Source organism: Acipenser ruthenus, chromosome 30, assembly GCF_902713425.1.
Source record: "Acipenser ruthenus chromosome 30, fAciRut3.2 maternal haplotype, whole genome shotgun sequence".
Classification (NCBI taxonomy): Eukaryota; Metazoa; Chordata; class Actinopteri; order Acipenseriformes; family Acipenseridae; genus Acipenser; species Acipenser ruthenus.
Window position 1 is genome coordinate 12,045,158 of NC_081218.1, and position 23,841 is coordinate 12,068,998.

Consider the following 23,841-nt stretch of genomic DNA (forward strand, 5'->3'; position numbering starts at 1 on the left):
GATTGTGTGGCCTGTTCTTTTAAACTCCAGTCTACATACACACATAAAACACAAGCGCCGCTTAAGCATTGCTGAAGGTTTTGTTACTCAACAGCCCAAAACATTGCGGCCTAGTAAGGGATTTAAAGTGCAGACTTGCCCAAAATATTAACCCGGAAGTTGTCTCGTCGCCATGTTGGACTCGACCTCCGTGAAGATGCTCCGGCCTGCAGCAATCGCTCGGGGAAAGAGCGAATAAACTTAAATCTTTAAATTGTTATCCTTTTTAAAGTAAGAAGAAAGCATGGCAGATTAGAAGGGCTGCACAAGGATTTGAGCTACCATGTAGGAGCGAGTAGAAAGAAGAAATTAAAGGCGAGTTTCGCTGTATTTACGGTGTGACACTTACCACTGCCAAACACAACGGAACAATCGTATGAAATGTGTATTATTATTACGATAACTTGCTTCAGTGTTTCAGATTTGTAATGTTTTTTGTTTTTTTTTGTGATTTTATGATGTTGGTTTTAAGATTGAGGTTGTTACACAATGCGGGAGATTGAGTGTGTCTAGATAGGTACGCTGTAAGGTCAGGCCTATGTGTGTGTGTGAGACGAGACGTGAAAATGATAAACGTACATTATTAGCGCCCTTACTATCTCGCAAGCTGTTTTCGGAATTAGGAAGAAAAAAACACGGCACCATACGAGTGATATACTTTTGTCTGTGATTCATGAAGATATTGGTTTATTGGTTTTAATCTTAACGTGGTAACGACGTAGCCCCGGTATTACAAAATTCTGGTATTTATTTTGTGTTACTACTTTTAAAACTATCGGAATGGGTTACGGACTGTCACAAATCAAAATAACGTAATTTACAAAAAATGTCTTCATGTCTTTTTTTCAAAAATAATGTTACAGTGTTTTGATATTCGTGTCTGGCGGGAAAATTTATTAGCAATTAAATAAAAAAAACAATGCAAATTAAAATAAATATTGCTTTTCGTATAGTAACTGCTCTAAATATTTAGGAGTTTGTGCATGCAAATTGATTGTTAGCTCGTGTTTAGGGGTTCTCATTGTGCTACAGCCGTGCCAGTCAATCAAACGGCCTATTGAAGTAAGTGCAAATTAAAGCTGAAACTGAAACTGTGTGTACAACATGATGACCTTTTCTCAAAGGTCAGTTAATTTGCACAAAAGTTTAATATTTTTTTGTAATTCCGTTTTGAGCCGTGCTTACTTAATTTGCGTACAGAAAGGTGTACTAACCATTCTTGCAGAACCCTAAATGAACGTGCAGAGAGGTGAGGACAGGACTATTGGTACAAATGATTTATATTGTAGAATGGAGCTAGGGCAATGGAAATTACTGTGCATAAGTAAGATTAAAAAAAGTGTATCAAACTGCCCAAGCACCTACTTTAAGGCAACTGATTAAATAGTAGAAGCAGAGCACTAGTAAAGCCTGTCATCTTTTGGGATGGTCATAGCGATCCATTCGAGTCATGCATAAGAACAAGCATTGTGTAACTCCCCAGTACAATTGTGAAGAGTTAGTATCCCACTTTCCAGAAAAAGCATGCTTTAAATTATTATGAATGTATGCTAAGTCTGCACAAGTGCATGCGTAAATTAGTTCATGTAAAGCTAAATGTATTTATTTAATTACTCTTTAACTTGTTTAAGATTTATTATAGTGTCTGTGCAACTAGCTGCCTGTATTCAGCTCTGCCACCTGGAATCTCTGAAATATATCCTCCTTCCCTTTAAAAAAAAAAAAAACTCCCAAGAGCTGACTGTCTTTCTGATATTTTAATTGGACCATCCCCTTCCATGTTTATCTCACTGGATTTCTCTGCTGGTTTGCAGTTGACTCAGCTGTCCGTGTCACTTTTTTTCTGTCTGACGTGTCATTATGGGCAGCCCAGCATGCCCCGACATGTCAGGGCAGGACCTATGGTGTTTAAAAATGAGTTCTGTAGGCACACTACCCTCATTGAGGAAGCTGGCTGCCTGGCACACATACACGCAACTCTGCCAAGGTTCTGTAAGTTGCATGTCGTTTGCACAGTGCGGCACCTTTTTGCTTGTATGACCTAATGGCTAATATCTTAAACTAATCTTGCTTGTCTGTCATCTTTTTTTTTCCCATCAATTTGTATCATCTCTCTTTTTCTCCTGCCATCTGATCCTTTATTCCGTTCTGTAATCCTAGCCATTGTCATGTTTTTAATATTAGTGAGTTCTTAAATGCACTTCTTACCTTAATAGGCACTAGATGTGTAGCGATGCACAAGGCCAGATATTGTCGTCTTTTGATTTGTAATGTTTTTATTGATAATGTTGTTTTAACAGCTGTTTCACTGCCAAAAATGACCACAGCTACCACCTCAACACAGTACCCAGCATCAGACCTGACATGCAGGCTTTTACCAGGGGAGATGAGCCAGGTGAGTCCAGTCTGTATTGGCTCTGCATTTGGATGGTGGGTGGGGGTTGTGCCCGAGAACAAAGTATTATAGAACTCAACACCACTTGTTGACATGACGTTGCAGTTCCCTGTTGACATTTCAACTCTTGTATACATTCAGATTAACACCAAAAGGACAACAGTATATATCAAGGCTCTGTAAATGAAGACACATTTTCAGTGCTAACCTGTGTTCAGTTGACATGTTTAACCCTATTTTGTAAGGGGTAGTCTTTGCTGGGAGTGTCTGAGATGTGTTTGCTGTTCTGTGCAGGTTCAACCCAAGCCTCCCCTGCTGCAGATCCTCTGTGAGGCCGGTGCTCAAGAAGATACCTTCACCTTAAAGGAGGTAAGGAAAGGCTGATTAACACCCCAGGAGTGCCGTTGAGCTAAATGTATCAGGTTCATTAGCGTGCTTGTGAGAGAGCTGTGTACTGTGCTGTATTGCAATGAAAGGAAGATAAAAAGCACCCCATCTCCTCAGATCCATTTGTTTTCTGTTTTCTTAGAGAATTTATATAGTGCCATTAATTTAACACCAACGTCTGAAGTTATTTCTTTTCGGACGAATGTGTCTCTGCCACAGGTCATGCATTACCTGGGACAGTACATCATGCTGAAGCAGCTGTATGACAAGCAGAGGCAGCACATGGTGCACTGTGAGGAGGACCCGCTAGGAGAACTGCTGGAAGTCAAGAGCTTCTCCGTCAAAAACCCCAGGTAAGTTCCTTGAGTTTGTTCAGTTCAGGAGGCCCCTGGCGTGGAGTGCCTCTGAAACTGGTCCCAACTTTAGCCACTTTGTAGAAGCAATCGCTCTGTTCATATTTCCTGTGCTTGGCTGCATGTGGGGCAGTTTTAAATAGCTGACACCCTGGGTAACGACAAATCTGGAATGGGACATGCTCCAACTAGGTCTTAATAGATGTTGTTGTTTTGTGTGGGAAAAGAAAATTAGCATCTAAACTCTTAGCTGTAAGTACTAGCTTCATCGTTTGACAGTGCTTAAATAAAAATATTCCTTTTATGTTTACAGCCCAATCTATAAGATGCTGAGAAATAATCTGATTGTCTTAAATTGTACAGGTAAGCACTGCCTCCAACTATTTATGAAATTTCAGTTTTGATGATTTATTTTTATTTATTTTAAATCTGGTGTTTCCGTTTCACTGGCAAAGTCTGATTTCTGAAAACTTAAAACTCCTCATCGGTGAAGTGTTTTCCCTTTGAAATTCAAACAGGAAAATTGCAAAATGCCTTTGGGAGCGAGTTAGAAGTGTCTTAAATCATTTCATTTTTTTTTTTACGGTTGTGTGTGCTGTCATTAGTGAGGGTGCCTTTGTGTGCATGAGAACGTGAAGTTCATGTGTCGGTACCTTGAATTTAATATTTGTTATGTCTATATTGCGTTTCTGCATTCTTATTGTGTCAAGTATGCTCTTTCCTTTAAGGCCACCACTCTTCTGGTTAATAAATAACATCCCTGCCCACACAAAAAAAATAGAAATACTAAGGACACATTTTGTATTTTTAGTCTGTTTATTTCACTCTCTGTCTATCCATCTTTGTCTTTCTACTTCTACTACATTTAAAAATCAGTTTCTTGTGAAAAGTGCTAGATTGGCAGCACTGGAGACTGAAATCCTCTATGTATCCACAGAGTGCAAATGGTTCAAAGAGTGGCAATATTGATCTTACCCAGCACTGCCTAGCAAGCATGCCTAAAGTTCTGGGGAGGGAGCCCACTGTGAAAGTTGCCCATTGCTGAATTGTGTGTTGGTTTTGAGATGTGGATTGCTGAAGGTGAGACGTGAATGTTGAAGTGAATGAGTGCTTGGTAAGTGTGTGAGTTCATGCGTGCTGTGAGATTGGGAAGGAGAGGATATAGTCTCATGGTGATCTGCGGACAGAATGTGGTGGTGGATCTGTTACTGTGTGATGTTTTGACGGTCTGTGTTGTGAGATGAGTAATTATGGGGAAGGTTTTTTTTTTTTTCTTTGTTTCCATGTCCTATCTGAAATTCAGGTGCTGCAAAGACTCTTTCTGTCGCCAAGGATTCAAATCATGAAGCAACAAAAGAAGATCCCGGTCAGGTAAAACCCCAGCATGGTGCTTCGGATGGGCAGCGTTTACTCTTTCTCATGGGCACACAGCTGCTTGGCATTTTCCCCTCTGACAGTCTGCTGTAAATGCACCTTTGTAGCAATGCAGACACAGAATGCTTTTTTTTTTTTGTTACTTGAATCGCTGTATTCCCAAAGACAGTTGTTGGTTATAGAACGCTGCATTGTATTTCTATCACTGCTGTCACTCCTCCCCCATTTTTCTCTTGGACATGATCCAGCAACCCCACTGCCAAGATTGCGGGCTGTTTGCCATGAAAAAAGAAACGCTGCCTCTTAGTTTTCCTGTACAGAGTGGCACCGTCTCTGTACCTGCCCATCTCGGGGCTTTCCTGGTGGTTTCAATGGAATCTGCAGTTTCTTCAGGAAGCCACCAGGTGGCCCCCATAGATGGGGGACAGAGTCCCTGTCTCTGTTTGTGTTTCTCAGAGTTCTCTTCTCTGCCTCGCTGTTTCTCCAAGGGTGAAGTAGGTTCTCTTCCTCTCGCTGACTCCCAACCCTCCTCCCCATCCGTCCTTAAGATTCAAAAAGAAAATCCCATATACTTCTCTGATTCCTCTTGGGCAGTAGAGTCCAGCCATCACATTATTTACTTACTGCAACAGAAACTAAAATATTGTACGGTTACTAGAAGCGACAGTGAATAAGGGGTTCACATATCCTTGGAATGCCCTTTAAAATGTAATACCATCCTGAAAAGCTGTTAGTCCACAGGAAAAAGAAGCCAATTGATCAGGTGCTGGGTTTAGGCTGTCTTTGCATCTCGGTCAGTTGCTGTCCTCTTGAACTACATTTTCTCCTTTCTCAACAAAGATGGGAGCTCAAATTAAAGAGATGCTTTTGATCGTAGTATTTAAATGTGGCAAGAGAAGTTGGTTGAAAGGATCAGTATGGGAAGTTTAAGTGTTCTGGTGAGAGAACTGGTCTATTGTCAATACTGCAAACCAACCCATGCAGTATTACAGTAACAACACTCCCTGAGCCCCCCCCAACCCCCTCTCGCAGCCTCTGTGACCCCTTGCTGCCACACTCTGGGGGGGTCAGTGACCTGGAGATGAATTGCTTCATCCTCTCAACACAGACATACCTGTGTGTTAACATGCTCTCTCTCCATCCTTGTCCAGAGAGGTACGGGGCTATGTGAAGAGACCCCAGGATTAGAGGCAGCTAGCGGATCCCACAAACCACCTACCGTGCATCGTAGACACAGGGAGCCTGACCAAGGTAACTTCCAATCGCAAGACACATGCAGGAGTACTCCTGTGCACACCCAGGTTGTTTCTTTATTGTTTAACAGCATCTAGGCTAGTTGTTTGGATTAATGTGGTACAACCACTCTAACTAGTAAGGGCAAATTGTGGGGTAATGAAAGACGGGCCTTGATGGGCTAAACGGCATTGTCTCATTCCCAGACTTGCCTAATGTTCTCTCTTTATTTTCAGACTCTGAAGACGGCCAGCCTTCTAAACGGAAAAAGCTGGACGTCCTGTTGGAGGACTGGGACTTGTCCGGTCTGCCCTGGTGGTTCCTTGGGAACCTGCGCAGTAACTACAGCCACAAGGGCAACGGATCCACAGATATTCACACAAATCAGGTATGGGGGTCCTAGTGCTACAAAGCGTAGAGTTAGTTACTTGTTGTTGGCAGATGTTTTAATTATACTTTACTACAATAATATTTAAATCTCACTAGATCTTACTATGTGTTGTCCTGATTAGTCGTGTGTTTCCCTTCAAACATTTCTCCTGCCAACCAAACACAGTGAATAGATATATGTATGTGACTTCACAGAAAGAAAGCAAAGTGTATTTGCTTGTAGGAGTCTGGAACACATTTTATTATTAGATGACCTCTAGCAGTGACCTGATATAATTAGATTACAGCAAGCTCAGCTCCCAATTTAGTGGTTAAAGAAGTAGAAGATTTTTTCACACAACTGAGCAGATAGTTTTCCCCTGGCCAGGATGAAGACACTGCCATTGTGTCAGACACCACAGATGACCTGTGGTTCCTGAATGAGGGAGAGAACGAGCGAGTCAGCATAGAGATGAAGGAAGCAGCTCTCGAGTCAGACAGGGGCAGCGAGAGAGAGGAGGGGGGAGAGAAAGAGGTGAGTGTCTTGTGGTGCTTCTTCAGTTGCTAAAATGATCAATAGCCAGCAATCTAAGCAATCGGGCTTCTGATAGTTAGATTGTTACCCTGAAGAAGGGAAAACCCTTAATGTATTTTCAGGGGGCTCCCGAGTGGTGCATCCAGCAAAGGCGATGCACGTGGAGTGCAGGATGCACCCTGTAGGCTGGAGATCGCAGGTTCGAATCCAGGCAATGTCATTGCCGACAGTGACCGGGGATTTCCAGGGGGCGGCGCACAATTGGCTGAGTGATGCCCAGGTAGGGAGAGTTTATAGGACGCCTGCGGGTCTCCAGTGGAGCCATTCAGGTCTGTGTTGTTCTCCGGCACTATAGGTCTGATTGCTTCGCTGTGGATCCACAGTGCGAAAAATGACGGCTTGGCAGGAATACGTTTCGGAGGATGCGTGTTTCAGCCTCTGTTTCCTGAGTTGCCGGGGGGTGGTTGGCAGCGGTGAACCGGGATTAATAACACAATTGGCGATTCTAAATTGGGGAGAAAACTGGGTAAAAATCGTTGGCAACAACAAAATTTTATAAAAAAAATTAATCGGGTATTTCAGATTTACATTCTAAACTAAACTCCTCAATGCCCATCTAAAGGAAAAAAAAAAATACAACTCTATGTATTTGCCCCCATCTCACACACCCCTTCTCATGTGCAGATGCTGGAGTGCTCTCTCTTTGAGAAGGAACCTGAAGAAAACTCTCCGTGTCAGAGTGATGACACTGACACTGAGGTCTCCATACAGGTCAGTCACCTGTCTTTGCTGCAAACTTGAAGATCTTTTTCAGAGTAATTATTTTTTCATGTTTGTGTTGTTTTTTTTTTTTACTCCACTCCAATTTGACGTTGTATTTTCATAGGATGCCTGGCAGTGCACAGAGTGCCGCAAGTACAACTCACCGCTGCAGCGTTACTGCATCCGCTGCTGGGCCCTTCGCAAAGACTGGTACAAGGACTGCCCACGACTGGTACACTCCATCTCTGTACCGGACATCCCTGCCAGTGTGGTGGGGCAAGAGGCTGAACAAGATGATGGGATTGATATCCCTGACTGCCGCAGAACCGTGTCTGACCCAGTCATCCTACCCTCTCATCTCTCCGACAGACCAGAGCCCCCCAGCAAAGCCCTAACCCTAAAAGCAGCTCTGCTCACCCCTTCATGTGTCTCTGAGGGGCTTGAGAGCTCCCAGGGGGACAGTCTGGATCTGCTGGATTTAGGGCAGGGGATGAACGAGATGTCAGAAGCCATCCTGGAGCCCTGCAGCCTGTGCCATGTTCGTCCCCGCAATGGAAACATCATCCATGGGCGAACAGCACACCTGATCACCTGCTTCTCCTGCGCTAGGAAGTTGCACAAATTCCGCTCTCCGTGCCCGGGCTGCGGCCAGATCATCCAGAGAGTCATCAAAACCTTTGTCGCTTAGCTTTGAACGAAACTCCTCTGAGTTTGTCTAACACGCCTCTTGTTTAACACCTCTGTCTTTCTCTCTCATTCTCTGCTTCAAATACATCAGCACCCCACCCTTCTATCCCGCTGTCCTGTATCTGTGCCTGCTTACCAGCTCTCCCTTGGTTGTGTGTGCCGATGATTCTCTTTCCTGCTCTCTTCGGGACCACTAACAGCATTGTATTTTTTTTTTTTTTATAAGAAACTAAATATTATTTATTTTCAAAGCTGCGAGGCTTTCCAGTACATGTAAAATGTCATACAGCTGCCGATTTAAGAACAAAATGAAGCAAAAATCTGAACTACTTGTGGGCCCACAAGCACCAGGATTGGGAAAGCTTCTCCACTGCCAATGTTCTGTGTCAAATAATGCTTGGATTTCTGTGCCCCTTCATATTGATGGAGCCACATACTGATAATTGGGTGGGGGTTACTTTTGAACTGTGTATTCCTAGTTAGTATTTTATTTGAGAGGCAAAATGTATTCCAGATCAGAATTTCCAGAGGCTCACAGCATAGAGACTTCCAATCTCGCCCTCTCAACAAAACTAGAAGACATTTCTTTTCCAGTTAAGAGCCTTTTGCATCCTGAAGCTGCATGCCATCAGTTAGCTATAGGCTCTTTTTCTACTGCCCCAAACCCTGTTCTTTGTAGCATGCTGCAGTTCAAGTTTGTTCAGGTCTTGGTAATGGAAGTAAAGGAAGGGTTGTGCTATACAGAAAGTTGTCCGCAGCTCCACAACATGTTCTGTAATGTATTTTGCCTTACAGAGCACAGGTTTCTAATTCAAAGCAGCAAGTTGCTACTAAAGTGAAGGACTTCGTTCTTTTTGAGGTACTTGGTTACAGTAGTCCAGGCAGTGGAAACACTTGCCCTTGTCCTCAACATTGACAGCTTTTTGATTTTTTTTTTTTTTAATAGTTATGTATTATAACAATTATTATTATTACTCAAAGGCTGACTGGTGTATTTTTGTACAGAAGGTTTTAATTTATAGTAAAATCTTATTTGTCCAGTGTAATTGACCATGCTGTAGTACTATGTAAAGAATATGTGAAAAGTTTATTTTTCTGGCTTATGATAACTGCTGTTGTAATTTATTGGTTATCACAGTTTATTTATAGTGGCTTTAATCCCAGCAGTTTTAAAAGGGTTTTTTTTTTTTTTTTTAATTTCTCACTGCCAGACAGAATAGACTAAGATGTTCTATGCATTCATTTGAAGCAGATGTTCAGTATCTATTTTTCATGTCCAAAAAAACCCAGTAATAATTGTATTTGTAGAAGCTGCCAATTATATAAATGCAAAATACCAAGTACATTTGAAGCATAAACTTTAACTCTTCATATCTTTATATTGATGACAACAATTTGTTCGTTCCAGGCTTTTCATGTGGGCACCATTCCCTAAGAGTAATTAAAAGGGTATTAATGTCACTGGTTATGTTCATTTGAGTGTGGGGCTTTAATACTTAATTTTACTGCCATCTCTTTTTGCCTTTATAAAGGGTAGAATTGTTGATTTTGTTTGTGTGTTTTGTTTTTCTTGAAAGCACTTGAATTAACTTTTTTTTTTTTTTTTTTGTTGAAGTAAAAATGTTTGAGCAGCACTGTAGTTGCCTGCCATTAAGTAGTTTTCAGTGTAAAGGGAAACTTGTGAAGACCGCTTGTTCACTGTGTGCATAATAATATAAAAAGGAGACTTAAAACCGAACCTAAAACTGACACCACCTTCACCCCTTTTACCTTTAAAACTCTTTGTGATGTCTTCCAGTGGTGAGTCCCTCAGTGTGTACCTAACACACCCCATTGTTAATAGTCACAGGATGCGTTCCTACAAGGGGACTTTGAAGGCTGGTCATTCATTGTTTCTTGTTTCTGTAAAGAGAACCTTGTTAAACGTTAGAAGGTTTAAGTTTTGTGGGTACGAGGGATATGGCAATGCTAGAATCGAGCTTTACTGTCAGCTACCCTGTCACGGCTGTGAAACTGGTGGGTTTGTTATGGTTGTATTTGAACCCATGATTCCCCCCTGCACTGCAGTCTGACACCATTGTTTTCCAAGAACCTTCAATGCCATTTGTTAGAGAAATTGTTTACATGCAATTTTTTTTTTTTCTCGCAAGTGTTGGACAGAATCTTCACGTTAAATAAAGAAGGTCGCTGTTCAAGATTGAAGTCTTCTTTTCCACTTTGTTATTAGAGGTATTGTAAGGTTTAGTAAGATCAGAAAAAGCAAACCATAGAGAGGTTTCTGAAGAGGGTCTGCTTCAGGCTTTACAGTATGCATGTGCAGGTGGTGCTTTAGTTTTAGCCACCAGATGGTAGCAAAGTTCCAAACAACACTGCAGGAGTAACCATTCAAATCTGAACAGGCAAATGGAAGGCATACCCAATATTTCTCAATTTCTCAATATCTCAGAATGATGAAAAGACGACTTCAAGAATTGATGATCGGTGCTTTCCTTTCACAGCAGTACTACACGTTAATCATATCGTCTTAGCCCCAAGTAAACAGTTTTTTATGCAGCATCTTTCTTTCAAACGGTAGCAGAAAATTAACAGCTATATCATACTTTTTCTTCAGCTAACTAAAATAAAATTCCACTCAGTGAATTACATTTCTCTTCAGCTAACCTAAGTTACCCTTGTTAGTTTGTAGTAGTATGTGAAGTGGTTTTTTTCTCACTGCCAGACATAATAAACTAAGACTGTTCTATGCATTCATTTGAAGCAGATGTGTATTATCTGTTATTGATGTCGAAAAAAAAAAAAAAGTCATAATTCTATTTGTTGTAGCTGCCAATTGTAAAAATGCAAAACACCAAAGCAGATTGCACGTGCAGTACAGGTCTGTAAATTTAAAGCATGAACTTCTTTACATTGAAAATGATTTGTTCGTTCCAGGCATTTCATGTGGGCACCATTCCCTAAGAGTGTAATTAAAAGGGTGTTGATGGCACTGGTCATGTTGATGTGAGTGTGGGGCTTTAAGTTATAAAGGGTAGAATTGATTTTTTTTGTGTGTGTGTGTTTTATTTCTCTTGAAAGCACTTCATTTTGACATTTCATTTTTTTTTTTGTTAATGTATTAGCAGTACTGTAGTTTCTTGCTGTTAAGTAATTTTCAGAGCAAATTGAAACTTGTGAAAAGGCCAAGACCACTATTAAACTTGAAAGCTTGCTATAGACCAAAAACCGATCTGTTAAATACAGTATTCCAGGTTGTAGTGCAGCTGGTAATTTACAGTAATATAGATGGTCGATGTATATTTAATCTTTTTTTTTAGACATGGCATTTGGCTGAAGGAAACGCAAATGGCAGTCCAGCTCAAAAGAAAATGTCAGATCACATCACTAAGTGATTACTTGTAATTGTCTTTCAATGCAATTTCATATCACTAGCAAACAGGTGAGATTAATCGATCAATAGAAAATGTCAAGATTAAAACCCCCAGTATATTATTAAAATGAGCAGATTCCAGGGATTTGAGCAATCTGGTGTAAAATTCGCTCTGAATTGATCGCACTTATCACAGCATGAAGTCTCACCTACAATCTGTAAGCTTGCTGTTGGAATTTGTTGCCTAAATCCGACTCTCTGCCTCCTGAGAATTCCAATATTATATTTAATTTAGGTGTGGTATGAAATCCAGGACTTGCTGCACAGCTAGTGTGAGTTTCACACCCTGTACAGGCCTGGCAACAGGTGGGGTTTGAGGTATCAACACGTACTGGCTTATATGGATCCACTGCAGAGTGACAAATTGTGGTACTGGCACCAAAAAAAAAAAAAAAAAAAGCCATGGGAAACGAGAGAAATACAAAATATAAACACAAAAACGACAGCAAAGTGAAAATGTGTGATTGGGCATTCAACACAAGCATGATATAGAGTGGGTCTGCAAAGAGCAGGTCTTTGGATACATTTGCCTCATGGTGGTGAATAGCCTCACCTAAGCAAATGTTGGGACCTTTGCATTAAAGGTTACAGTGTGACCTGATTCCTAGAGATGAAATGGTTTCCAAATGTTCTTGTCAGTAAGGCATGTGGTTTATAGTCTGGGTAAGCTGTTTATTGTGGGTTCCACACAAATGCATGTGTTTTTTGGGGGGATTTGAATTCTGGCTCTGTGGGTGCGAGGTAAACTGCAGGTTAAACTTTGCGTGTCAGTGAATGAACAGGCAGTCCTGTGGTTAGATATGTTAGGACCCAAATATAAATAACTTTATTGGAGGATAAACATTATGAGGGAAAATATAAATGTAATATGTAATAAGCATTTTGAGTCATTTTTATTTGGCTTTGATTAAGAGCTTGATTTCTCCAGAGAATAATGACAGATTATTCCCAAACCCTCCTTGCAATATTTGCACAGATATGCAGAGCCTGCTGTGCCTAATTGTCATCTGTCTGAATTTGCAGTAGGGTGGCGATGCCAGCTTATTTTTGCATTCCGAGATGCTTTATTTCTTTATCTGTAAGAATGCCTTTCATTTGCCTTCCTGCTCCCCCTCTTCCTGTGTTACAAATCCCCCAGCCCCAGCTACTGTAGTACTAAGCTATTCTCCTGTGTCTTAGTGCTGTTTCATACAATCCCTGGCTTCTGTAATATGGGATCAGCTCTTTATTACTGGCTGTCAGCTCTGGTTATGTCACCTGATGGTCCCCCATTAGCGCACTGACCTGGAATGGAAAGGGATTAACAAACGATTAGAGAATGGAAGCGGTTTCATTCCTGGAAACGTGTCTGTTGGAGATCCTGCATATCCTCACCAGGGACTCATATCTCTGCCTCTTCGAACAATTGACCCATGTTTGGAGGCAGAGGGACATGGCAATATAAAAATGACCAACCAGAGTATTAAAGCAACGCATGCAAATACTGCTCACTGCTTCTTCCTTGCACTCACCTTTTTTGGTTTTGTTTGAAATAAAACAGTTTGAGCGGGTATGTTACAGTTCTTTAGTTAAAATACAAAAATAAATGCACTTTCCCTACACACCTGAATGGGTGTTGGCTATAAAAAAATATATGCGCTAAATGCTAAAATGGCAATGTTTGTTGTTTTTATATGGGAATAAAGGATTTGTTGGTTCTTACAGTAATTCCCGCATCATGGTGTCAATAAGGCCTGGCTCTTGACCCTTAAATACAGATAAAAAAAAAATAAGATGAGCTGTAAAGCTAATGTACAAAAGAAAGTGTAGTTCGAGGGAGCGCTATTATATTTTCAAAGGGCAAAGGAGCTTTATATGAAAAAAAGGGGTCATTCCAGGCATGATTGTGAAGTTTGATCAAATATTTCATCTGGAGCGATGCTTTTGATCGATTGGACTGTTGTATTGTTCTGCAGTAAGAAGCAGTTTCCTTTGTACTGAAGGTGGTGCGCTGTGTGAAATACTGTAGCAAACCTCACAGTTCTGCCCAAACAGCCTTTTCACGAAAAGCACTTTTGGCAGTCATGTGATGGTCACACAAGTGGCAGTACCTCGGACTTAAGCATTACAGTCATGGGAATATTCAGAGTGCAGAAGTACACTGGTCCCTTATACCCATAACGTCATTAATCTGTACAATACTTGCTGACTTGCATAGAGAAATGTTCTGAGGTTAAGGGGGTTTCTGCATTAGCCTTATCCCAGGTCTGATTTAAATATTTAAACCTCACTTGGAGCCTTTCCCAGCTGAACTGTCGACAGCACAGCGAAGCAGCTTGACACTTGTGTAAAATTTTCAGAAATAATTGCAAGGAGACGGCTGAAAGCCCTGCTACACTCTCTGTATGCCCAAGTACTCTACCTTGCAAATGAGTTTGTATAGGGAGGGCTGAGCGGGTAAGGAGAATCCAGAGCTGGAACTGCAGCAACGACCTCTACAATAAAGAGGCCTGGCCGTGCGTCAGTAGTGGAAGCCGTGAGGCCTGGTGGTTAAGCTGGGGGACTGGGAAGTAATCAGTTTGTCCTCATTTGTTAAAGGTGAGGATCTAGGGAGAGGCCATGTGGCTTAGCGGTTTGAAATGGGACACTAAGGTGGTGCAGTGTGCCCTAGTAGGTAGAGCTGAGGGGCTGTTTATTTCTCATATCCTCCTGACTCTGCCCAGTTCCAGTCCATTAGACAGTGTCAGATCCCATTTCTCTCCGCTTTCCATTTCATATTCTATTACTGCACATGCACACCCGGTCTGGTCTCCTATGAGAAAAGCAATAACCAGGCTAAATAGATTTCACAATCAATTTTTCTATCATTATCCTATACAAGCTTTCCGGGTCTAAAAACAGGAGGAAGAAAAAGGGAGCCTTGTGTTATTATTTTTTTTTTCCCATGTATTTTGGAATATAGATTTTTATAGGTCAAATTTGACTGTTCAGACAACTTTATCAGCATTACGAGATTCTAGTCTTTAGCAGGTTGCAGCGTGGAAGGAAGTGGGTTTGAGTAGCTCTGGATAAAGCACTGGGCTGTATATGCGGATTGTGAGTTTGATTGCTTTGTTTGTGAGAAGCAATCTCAGAGTATATCTAGAGAAGGCTCAGGGGAAAAGAATTTCTTTCAGCTCTCTTGGTGCTCATTAATCACTCTTTGATAGCTCCCAATTTCTCCATTTAGATAAACTATTTCTAGTGGTAATTGCCATTTAGTTGTGCAGAACCATGAATAAGCTCAACCGGGGAAGGGTTAAGGTCACCATCTGCTCCTGAAACACAGACAGCTGCTCCTCTGCTCATTTCCTTTTCCACTGGCCGTTTTTTTCAGGGGGAAGACACGTGCATGTGCGATGTCTCACTCTGGGGTCTGCAAATCCTTATCTTGCATCCAAAACTGATTTTGAGTTAAATTTCAGTTTCCATCAGGCGCAAAAAGACAAGGTGCAGTAAAACACATAGCTAGTGTTGTGTGATGCAGTGCCGTTACGGATTCTGTCCCCTGTCGGTGAGATGGAATGAGAGTAAAAGCTCTAAACTCACAAATGCAGAAGAGCCTCTTTTCCACTGTGGTTAAGACGCTCACTTTTGCGCCCAGCCTCTGTTCAGGTACACTAAGGTTTCAGAGACCCAGATTAGCACTAAACTTGCACTACCTAAGGTTACTTTAGGTAAGGCAGTCCAAGGTTAGTCCTAATCGGTGTCTGTGAAACCTTAGGTATTACTGCACTTTGCATTGTGGGATAGTGGTTATATGTGAGATTCTGGGTTTGATTACCAGTTTAACCACTATAGACTGTAACTGGGAGGCAATGCAGGGGGAGATCCAGGTAGGTAAACCAAGTCCTTAACTACTTACTCTTTTAAGGGGTTAGAGCAGAGGATTATGTAATGCTTCCACCTGCACTGAAACTACTGTAGATGAAAACGCAGATTGCATCTTGTTCCATTTTCAAATTGGGACTGCACCCGGTTCTGTCTGCAGTATCCAAACCAATCTGCAACTAAGCTTTTCACTCTCTTTAGTAGACATGTATAGAGGTTTAGGAAAATAACTCCTGCAGAACAGTCAACTGGTCCTGGTTCTGGTTTCTGTTCATTTGTGTTTCATTTCTGTGGTCTGACACTTGCCTATTTTTGGGGTAGCAGTCTGGCTATGGAGTTTCATACAAGACATGATCACAAGAAAACTATTATCAACCTGTTTTCATTCCAAAAAGTTTTAATAATTGCTCAAAATAGAATTTAACACACAATCATCATCTACATTCTCATCGAAATAAGAGCAGCACATAGAGTAGGAAATCCAGAACATTTTATTTACAGTCACAGGTAGAAAAAAACTGAAGTGAGGAGGGAGAGGGTTTCTGAATCTAGGGGGACACGCTGACCACTTCATTTACAAAATCAAACAAAGCAGAGACATCTTGTTAATGGGAACCTCAACAAGCACCGCTTCAAAGGAAAGTGTGGATCCAGGTTAATCCTCTGTTGATCTCTGGTTTAACCCAGCACTAACTCTTGATTGGCTATTGGATCTCTTTGTATGTTTGTGATTGGTTGTGATACAGCAGTCCTCCCAGCAGTAGCTCTCTGATTGGTTGGAGAAACCTTTTTGGGGTTTCTTTTTGGATCTGGTTCCGCCCTTCCCTCTGTGTTTTTGGCAATGGTAGACTACCTCCACCCCTCAAGAGTGTGATTTACAGAACAAGCACAGTATCTGAAGAGTACAGTGAATTGGGGAAAACAACATGACAATAATATTACCTAGTGTTGATATTTAATCTTATCCCTTATCCCCCTAAATAAACTCCAGATCAGATCACGAGAGACTCTATAATCAGTCAATGTTCTTCAATAGAAAGACATTTAGACCTAATGGGATATACAATACAAGATACCAGTAAGGGGGAAATTTGTTTGGCTATTGTATTCCGTTGTGCAGTATATATTGGGGAATACTCCATTGTTATAGTCATGGTTGGAAGTAGACTAAGTGGAGATGCTTTAGTCTTTTAGCGTGAGCAGTTACACTCAGTGTTTTGAACTTTTCAAATGTCATTTTAAGTGCCAATGTATAGTAAATGGAGCAGAGATGGGACTTCTGGGAACTCACTGTGTGATAATTGTCTGCATCATTGACTGGGAATTGTCCAGACACTGTGGGTGCGTGTGTGTGTTGAATATCTTCACTCAGCAGTATGCTGTAAGAAATCTGATTATCATTATTCTCTAGTCACTGCCCTGACAGTACCCAATCCAGACAAGGAATAGGATTGAGAGGATCCTCTCAAACTATATCACAGAACTGATGGTACTGATCAAGTTTGGGTATAGTGCTAAGAGAAACCAACTGGTGCAGCACTGACACAGATAACTTGAAACATGTCTCCTTTTAGCCTACATACTTATTTAATTCTATATATTAAAGAAAACGTCTTGAGTAATATATTTCTTCCACCCCAATCCCTTATTTTAAAAACCTTACAAATCATATTGTCTTCCTTTTAAAACACTGTACTGGTAAAGTGTTCCTTTTGCTGTTTCTAATGCAAAGCTACATCCATCTGGTATAGTTTCAATCCGTTCTTTTTTGTTCAGAAGGAGAGGGGGTCGTTGAGACTGTTGTTGGTGTAGCATCACAGCTGCGGTCTGCCCAACTCAGCATGATTGTGGCTGAATGTTCTGAAAATTGTCACTAGTGCTGCTGGCATTGTCAACACTGCTGCAGTCTTTAGCAGAGTTCTGCTTCTGAGACTGCTGGGTGTCCAGATGGCACTCTCCTGCTGTGGGCACTGGGGGGCAGATGCTTGGCTTCTCCAATTGTTCCTGCCCTGGGCACTCCTCTTCTTTCAGACTGGAAGAGGGCCCTCCTTGGCAAGCTTTGACTGCCAGCAGCAGGAGCAAAGCAGAGGTCGCAAGTAGAGCTGCAGGGGTCAGGTCGGGAGATACAGCAGTGGCTGCGGCTTCTTTAGTCCTGAGATGAAGGCAGGAGGTATCGTTTGGACCAAGGTGCAGGCACACCCTGTACTCGGTGTTGGGCTTCAGGTGTGTCAGGTTAAAGCCTCTGGTTCCTGCTAGCAGTCGGGCACTGTGTTGGTCTTCAGCACTTCTGTTAGCCAACCAGGAGAGCCATGCTGAAGGGACGTTTTGCCTGGATAGCCAGGTAACCAGAGCATATTGTGTTGAGACTTCCCGTGCCTGCAGAATTATGCTATTACGTCCTCTCTTGATGCTACTTATCAAAGACTTCCCAACCCCGATAACTTTCACAGCAACGCTGCGGGTGTCGGCCCCAACCAAATTCTGTGCCACACAAGTGTAAAGCCCTGCCTCTTCTAGGGTAACCCCAAAGACCTCCAGAGTACCCTCAGATCCAACCTTGTACCGTCCATAACTTTCAGATGGGGAAAGTTTTTGGCCTGTGGGAGAGACCCAATAGATGCTGGGTTCTGGTTCTGCTAAGGCCCGACAATGTAGAGCCAGATTCTCACCAAGCCTGACCCGTGCATGAGAAGGAAAAGTTCCTGGGGCAATTAAAGGCAAGCAGCTGTTGGCCATCTCTCTAAAAGAGACCTCCTTCACCCTTCTTGCCTTGAGCTCCGGTGGTTCTGAGCAGAACGTGGATTGAGGCTCAATGAAACGGACAGGCCTATCATCTTCAGCACCCACCCAACGGATCAGACAGTCGCAACGGATAGGGTTGGTGTGCAGACTGATCTCTTGGAGACCAGGTAAGGAACGTATGGTCTGTCTGTGTAGAGCACTCAAGGCGTTGCTATTAAGCATCAGGCTCTCCATGCTGGACAGGCGCTGGAAAGCTTGTGGGTGGACATAAGATAGTCGTGGATTGTTTGTGATCTCCAGTTTGGTTAGCTCAGGCAGATTCTCTAGGGCTGACTGCTCTATGGAAACTAACTCCTCCATGTTGTTCAGTCCTAACTCCTTCAGATGAAGCATATCCTTGAAGTCTCCAGGCAGAACCAGCTGGATGGGGTTCTTGTTCAGGTCCAGGAACTTCAAGCCGGATACCTTCTGCAGGGCCTTTTTGGGCACCTTGGTCAGACGGTTATCATAGAATGAAACACTCTCTAGACTGGCTAATCCTTCGAACGCCCACTCCGAGAGCTCTCTCAGGCCCATGCCAGCCAGGACCAGGCTGCGTAAGGACCCCAGTGGCTTGAAATTTAGGTCTTGGATGACTTCCACAGGGTTATCTCCGATCATAAGGACCTCCAGATGAGGTAAGGCATGGAACCAGCGGCGGTCGACCGCACAAAGGCGGTTGGAGTTAAGATGAAGTCGGAGAAGGTTGTCCAAGCCAGTGAAAGCTCCAGGGGAGATGTTCCTCAGCTGGTTGTGATTGAGATACAGCTCCTGCAAGCCTGGGAAACCTGAGAAGGCAGCCTCTGAGAGGTGCCGGAACTGGTTCTCTTCCAGATGCAGACTGAGGAGTCCGGGCATTCCCGTGATGCGCAGGTGTCGTGCGCTGGTGAAGCTGTTCTGAGAGAGATCCAGTTCGGTCAGGTTTGCTAGCCCCTGGAGCTCTGTTTGATCGAGGGAGCTGATCAGATTGCTCTGCAGCCGAAGAGTTTGGGTCTCGGCGGGCAGGGAATCGGGCAAACGAGAGAGCAGGAGGTCATTGCAGTCCACGGTGGGGGCTTCTTTGTAAACCGAGCGAGGAGAATACCAGGGCTTGATCTGGCACACACACTGCCGAGGACAGGGGACCTTCCAGGGCACAGACTGGATGACCAGAGCGCTGGTGACTCCCAGGAGCAGGTGGACTTGCAGAAATCTCATTGCAATGTATTTCATTTTTAATGGTATCTTTTTTTATTGTTTAGTTTTTCTCGACCTATGAGAAGTCACAGTCTCTAGGTATATTTGTAGTGTGGTATAGGATTTTGTTATAATATATATTTTTCTTTTCTTTGTTGCAGTTCTGGTGGTTCTTTCTGTTCACTTGGATGTCTATCGTTTTCTATTGTTTTTGTATTCCCTTGAAGTTCATTAACACAAATGACATATAATAACATATAGTGGAACCTTCCGTGGTCTTGTCTCAATGATTCTACTGGTCTTCTTTTGTGATGTTGTGACGAGGTTTGTAAAAAGTTTCCAGACAGTTCCAGTTGCTATTGAAATCCAACAGAGCAACCTGGTGTGTCACGCACACACCTTCCTGCAGCTTGCGCTCTCTCTCTCTCTCGCTCTGTGTGTTTACATCCTGGGGTCGACAAGACAGAAGACGAGGCAAACTTCATTCAGGAGCACATCTTGAAAGGAAGAGACAGAAAAAATGGGGTTAGAACTTGGCAAGTAAGGATTTTCTAAGCATTTGAGGCATGCGTTGACAAAACTGAATGCAAACCGTCGACAGCGCCAGTACTTCAAATGAAACAGCACTTGCACAGTATTTTAGAGCTAATGAAATGTTGAATGAACACAATCATGTCTTTTGGTACACTAGCATAACCCTGTTAACCTCTCCCCTTGCAGCACACTGCTCCCTGTGGAGAAAAGAAATACCACATTTGTTCTATGAGGTATTCCTTATTGATGTTATTTTTACATCCACCAGAGGTAGACTGTTGCTGGCTACACTCTGGTGTACTGAATCTACTTGGAGGTTAGACATGATTCAGAAAGCTATATTTAATGTAGGTTACTGGGGAGCTTTAAAAAGTCACCAGGATGTGACAAAAGAATTAACAAAAGTGAAACCAAACAAAAAGACGACATCTGTTGTCTTCGTCCGTACTTTAAATCACTACACTTCCACTGGTTGCTGAAGGGCTTGGAGTCTCAGTAGCTTTATAGCACAGCCTTTTAACTCAGAAGTCCTGATTGTGAATCTGGTTTAGGTCACCAAGTCTCAACTTGACCCTTTCTGGACAGTAGTTAGTCCACATTACAGTACCAAACACGGTTTAATACAACTGTAAGAACATAACTACAGAACATTTACGAACAAGAGGAGGCCATTCAGCCCATCTACAGACGTGCTCAAATTTGTTGGTACCCTTACAGCTTATTGAAATAATGCTTCATTCCTCCTGAAAAGTGATGAAATTAAAAGCTATTTTATCATGTATACTTGCATGCCTTTGGTATGTCATAGAATAAAGCAAAGAAGCTGTGAAAAGAGATGAATTATTGCTTATTCTACAAAGATATTCTAAAATGGCCTGGACACATTTGTTGGTACCCTTAGAAAAGATAATAACTAATTGGATTATAGTGATATTTCAAACTAATTAGTTTCTTTAATTAGTATCACACATGTCTCCAATCTTGTAATCATTCATTCAGCCTATTTAAATGGAGAAAAGTAGTCACTGTGCTGTTTGGTATCATTGGTGCACCACACTGAACATGGACCACAGAAAGCAAAGGAGAGAGTTGTCTGAGGAGATCAGAAAGAAAATAATAGACAAGCATGGTAAAGGTAAAGGCTACAAGACCATCTCCAAGCAGCTTGATGTTCCTGTGACAACAGTTGCAAATATTATTAAGAAGTTTAAGGTCCATGGAACTGTAGCCAACCTCCCTGGGCGCGGCCGCAAGAGGAAAATCGACCCCAGAGTGAACAGAAGGATAGTGCGAATGGTAGAAAAAGAACCAAGGATAACTGCCAAAGAGATACAAGCTGAACTCCAAGGTGAAGGTACGTCAGTTTCTGATCACACCATCCGTCACTTTTTGAGCGAAAGTGGGCTCCATGGAAGAAGACCCAGGAGGACTCCACTTTTGAAAGAAAAACATAAAAAAGCCAGAAAATTGTGCATTCTTTGTTTTTTGTGGAGGGGTACCAACAAATTTGAGCACGTCTGTATGCTCGTCCAGTTCCTAGTAGCTGATTGATCTCAAAACTTTGTCAAGTTTGGCTTTAACAGGATCCCAGTGATTTAGCATCAACAACATGACTATGTAATCCATTCCTGGAAAACAGTGGATACGTGGTTTTGTTCTGTTAGAAATGAATCCAAGGACATCAAAGTTAAACCTCCACAAGTTTATCCCAGCTGTAGCAAACAATTTGAGTAAAGTAGCTGTAATGTTGCAGAACTAATTCCACGCAATTCCACCCAGCTCTGCAAACATCTACCAGACCAGATAACGCATGATCAGCCAAGAAAATCTCCCTTGACTGCAGACAAAAATATGACAAATTATATTTTTTATAATTTTCATCATGACCCCCTCTCCTATTTGAGACCTTCACAAGAGCATGTCTAATAATTTACAAGTGGAGCTTATCTGTTGTTCATTTGTTGCACTAATAGATACATTGAGTAGACCTACTGAACACTTTTACTTGCTATTGCTGGTGGACATAATATTGTCAATAAGCTAGTGTTAAATGATTGAATGCATCTTTTAAATGGAAGGTAAAACGCAAACTGTCTGCACGTATAAAATCTAGATGCGAATGTATAAATAAACAAAGACAGATTGAGAAGTTAGATGTTAGAGCTACATATTTATATGTAGACTTGCCAAATTCCAATGTATAATTCAACATGCGGAGACGGGATATATACATAGATAGAAATACAATGTGTTTTCCTATTAGTTGAACCCCTTTGCCTTTTGTGAAGCACATCCTACCTGCTGTGAGTATAATGGATGTTCAGTTCTCACCTCGTAGATTTTGATCACAAGTGACAGCCGATTTTAAATATTGACGGGCTGAATATGCTTGAAATTGTTTCCCTTGCTGTCGGAGGTGAAAACTCTGCTTCCAGCCTCATTTACAAAGTGCCATATTTCCATCTGATTCTGACATCCATCAAACACTTCCTGGACAGCCTACGCCATTCTATTTATAACCTCACCAGCCTATAAGAGGTTCCCTGGAATAATTTCACGAGCTGTTAGGATGAGACACAGAGGTGTTATGAGCAGCTTTAAACACAAAGTGACTAGAAATGTGTCGCCAGGAGCTGTGCTTCGTGTGTTAAATAATGTATTTCCCACCCAGCGCCCACTAATCTCTGTGTCCTGCTGTTCTTTATGGCTGGATAGACAGGGAAGTGCTCTTCAAGAATGTGTTCTAACTGTTCTGTCAAAGAATATTTGTCCTATGCATTATTTCGCACTCAGTTGCAAATGCATGTTGATCAGTCCTGGAGACCTGAGAATGGAGTGTCTCTTATTGAAGTGGCAGGTAGAAAAATACAGTACACTGTTGTGGCTCACAGTCACAATCCAGGTCTGAATACTTCTGTGTTTGATGTTTTTAACAAACATTGCTTAATTAATTTGTCAATTTTGGAGCAGCTAGACGTTAAGGCCCGATCAGAGCTGAGGAGCCGAGAGAGGCGTCTTCACTTGAATGGTGATGGATTTTTTTTTTTTCTTCTCCCGTCCCAGCGAGGTCACCGGATCCGATTTAGAATTCCTCCCCATGCCTCTGTCCCTAATGAAATGTGTTCGTTATAGCTCATGCTCTTTCCTTGCAGATTCCATAAAGCACACAGATAAAATGGATAGTTTTAAATGCCTCCTGGGTCATCAGAGCATTTAGGAAATAAAAAGAAAGGGCCATTTGTACTGTTACTGCCTATATTGCTGTTTATACAAAACAACCAATGCTTGTTTGCCTGTTATCGTTAATCATTTCATCAGGCTTTATTCCATTAATCAGTGATACATTTGTTATTGAACGAAGTAATAAACACATCATTATGCAGGGTTTTAGGTAAAAAATATGCCGTGATAAATGTTTCATGGGAGTCAGGAATCGACTTGCTATTCATATTTTATGAGCCATGTTATAGCAGGTTATGAAATGCATGAGGTTTTGAGGTCCTGTGGGTGAAGTGCTGTGAAATACTTCAATTACTATGGCCAACGTTGAACCGCATTCACCACCCCCTGAGCTTTCAGATGAAAATCCAGTAATTGCTGTAGTGAACCCCTTCACCCTTGCACGTCTCAGCTGTGCTTCGTTCTTGGTCAGCTAGCATCTTCATATCTAGAAACTGGATGCTTGCAATGGACGTTATGTCGAGCCTCTGTCGAGCTTTCTAACTTTATGGTGTGTTTGTAATTCAAATATACTTGCATATAAAAATGCATATGTTTTACTATCCCATTTAAATGAAGTAGTAATTAGGTCTGACACAGCTGTTTAGACTGACAACCCCTATATCTAAAATTCATGATGAATAAGCACATTTTAATAATATCACCAATATAAATAGTGATGGTTTCTTGAGTTGATGCTTTCATTATATCAATTCAGTAG

At 41.9% G+C, this 23,841-nt stretch overlaps 2 protein-coding genes across 3 annotated transcripts in view; one reads left to right on the plus strand and one right to left on the minus strand.

Moving 5' to 3' along the window:
* The first annotated feature begins 82 nt into the window (after positions 1-82).
* On the plus strand, positions 83-10,331 carry LOC117397003 (protein Mdm4-like). Of its 2 annotated transcripts, none has more exons than XM_033995511.3 (11): positions 83-354; positions 2,340-2,434; positions 2,729-2,803; positions 3,041-3,174; positions 3,488-3,537; positions 4,478-4,545; positions 5,700-5,799; positions 6,018-6,169; positions 6,539-6,685; positions 7,370-7,456; positions 7,572-10,331. In XM_033995511.3, the coding sequence occupies exons 2-11, from the start codon at positions 2,357-2,359 to the stop codon at positions 8,133-8,135; spliced, it is 1,455 nt and encodes a 484-aa protein (XP_033851402.1). In that variant the 5' UTR covers positions 83-354; positions 2,340-2,356; the 3' UTR covers positions 8,136-10,331. The 2 variants fall into 2 exon arrangements, with proteins under 2 accessions (XP_033851402.1, XP_058860578.1); XM_059004595.1 differs by lacking the exon at positions 83-354 and adding an exon at positions 426-782.
* Positions 10,332-15,883: 5,552 nt separating this feature from the next.
* LOC117394795 (leucine-rich repeat neuronal protein 2-like) overlaps positions 15,884-23,841 on the minus strand; it is a 41,380-nt gene continuing 33,422 nt past the window's right edge. The window contains exon 3 of the mRNA XM_059004966.1: positions 15,884-19,864. Coding sequence (XP_058860949.1) covers positions 17,247-19,403 — 2,157 coding nt within the window. The 5' untranslated portion in view covers positions 19,404-19,864 and the 3' untranslated portion in view covers positions 15,884-17,246. The remainder of the gene's footprint in view (positions 19,865-23,841) is intronic.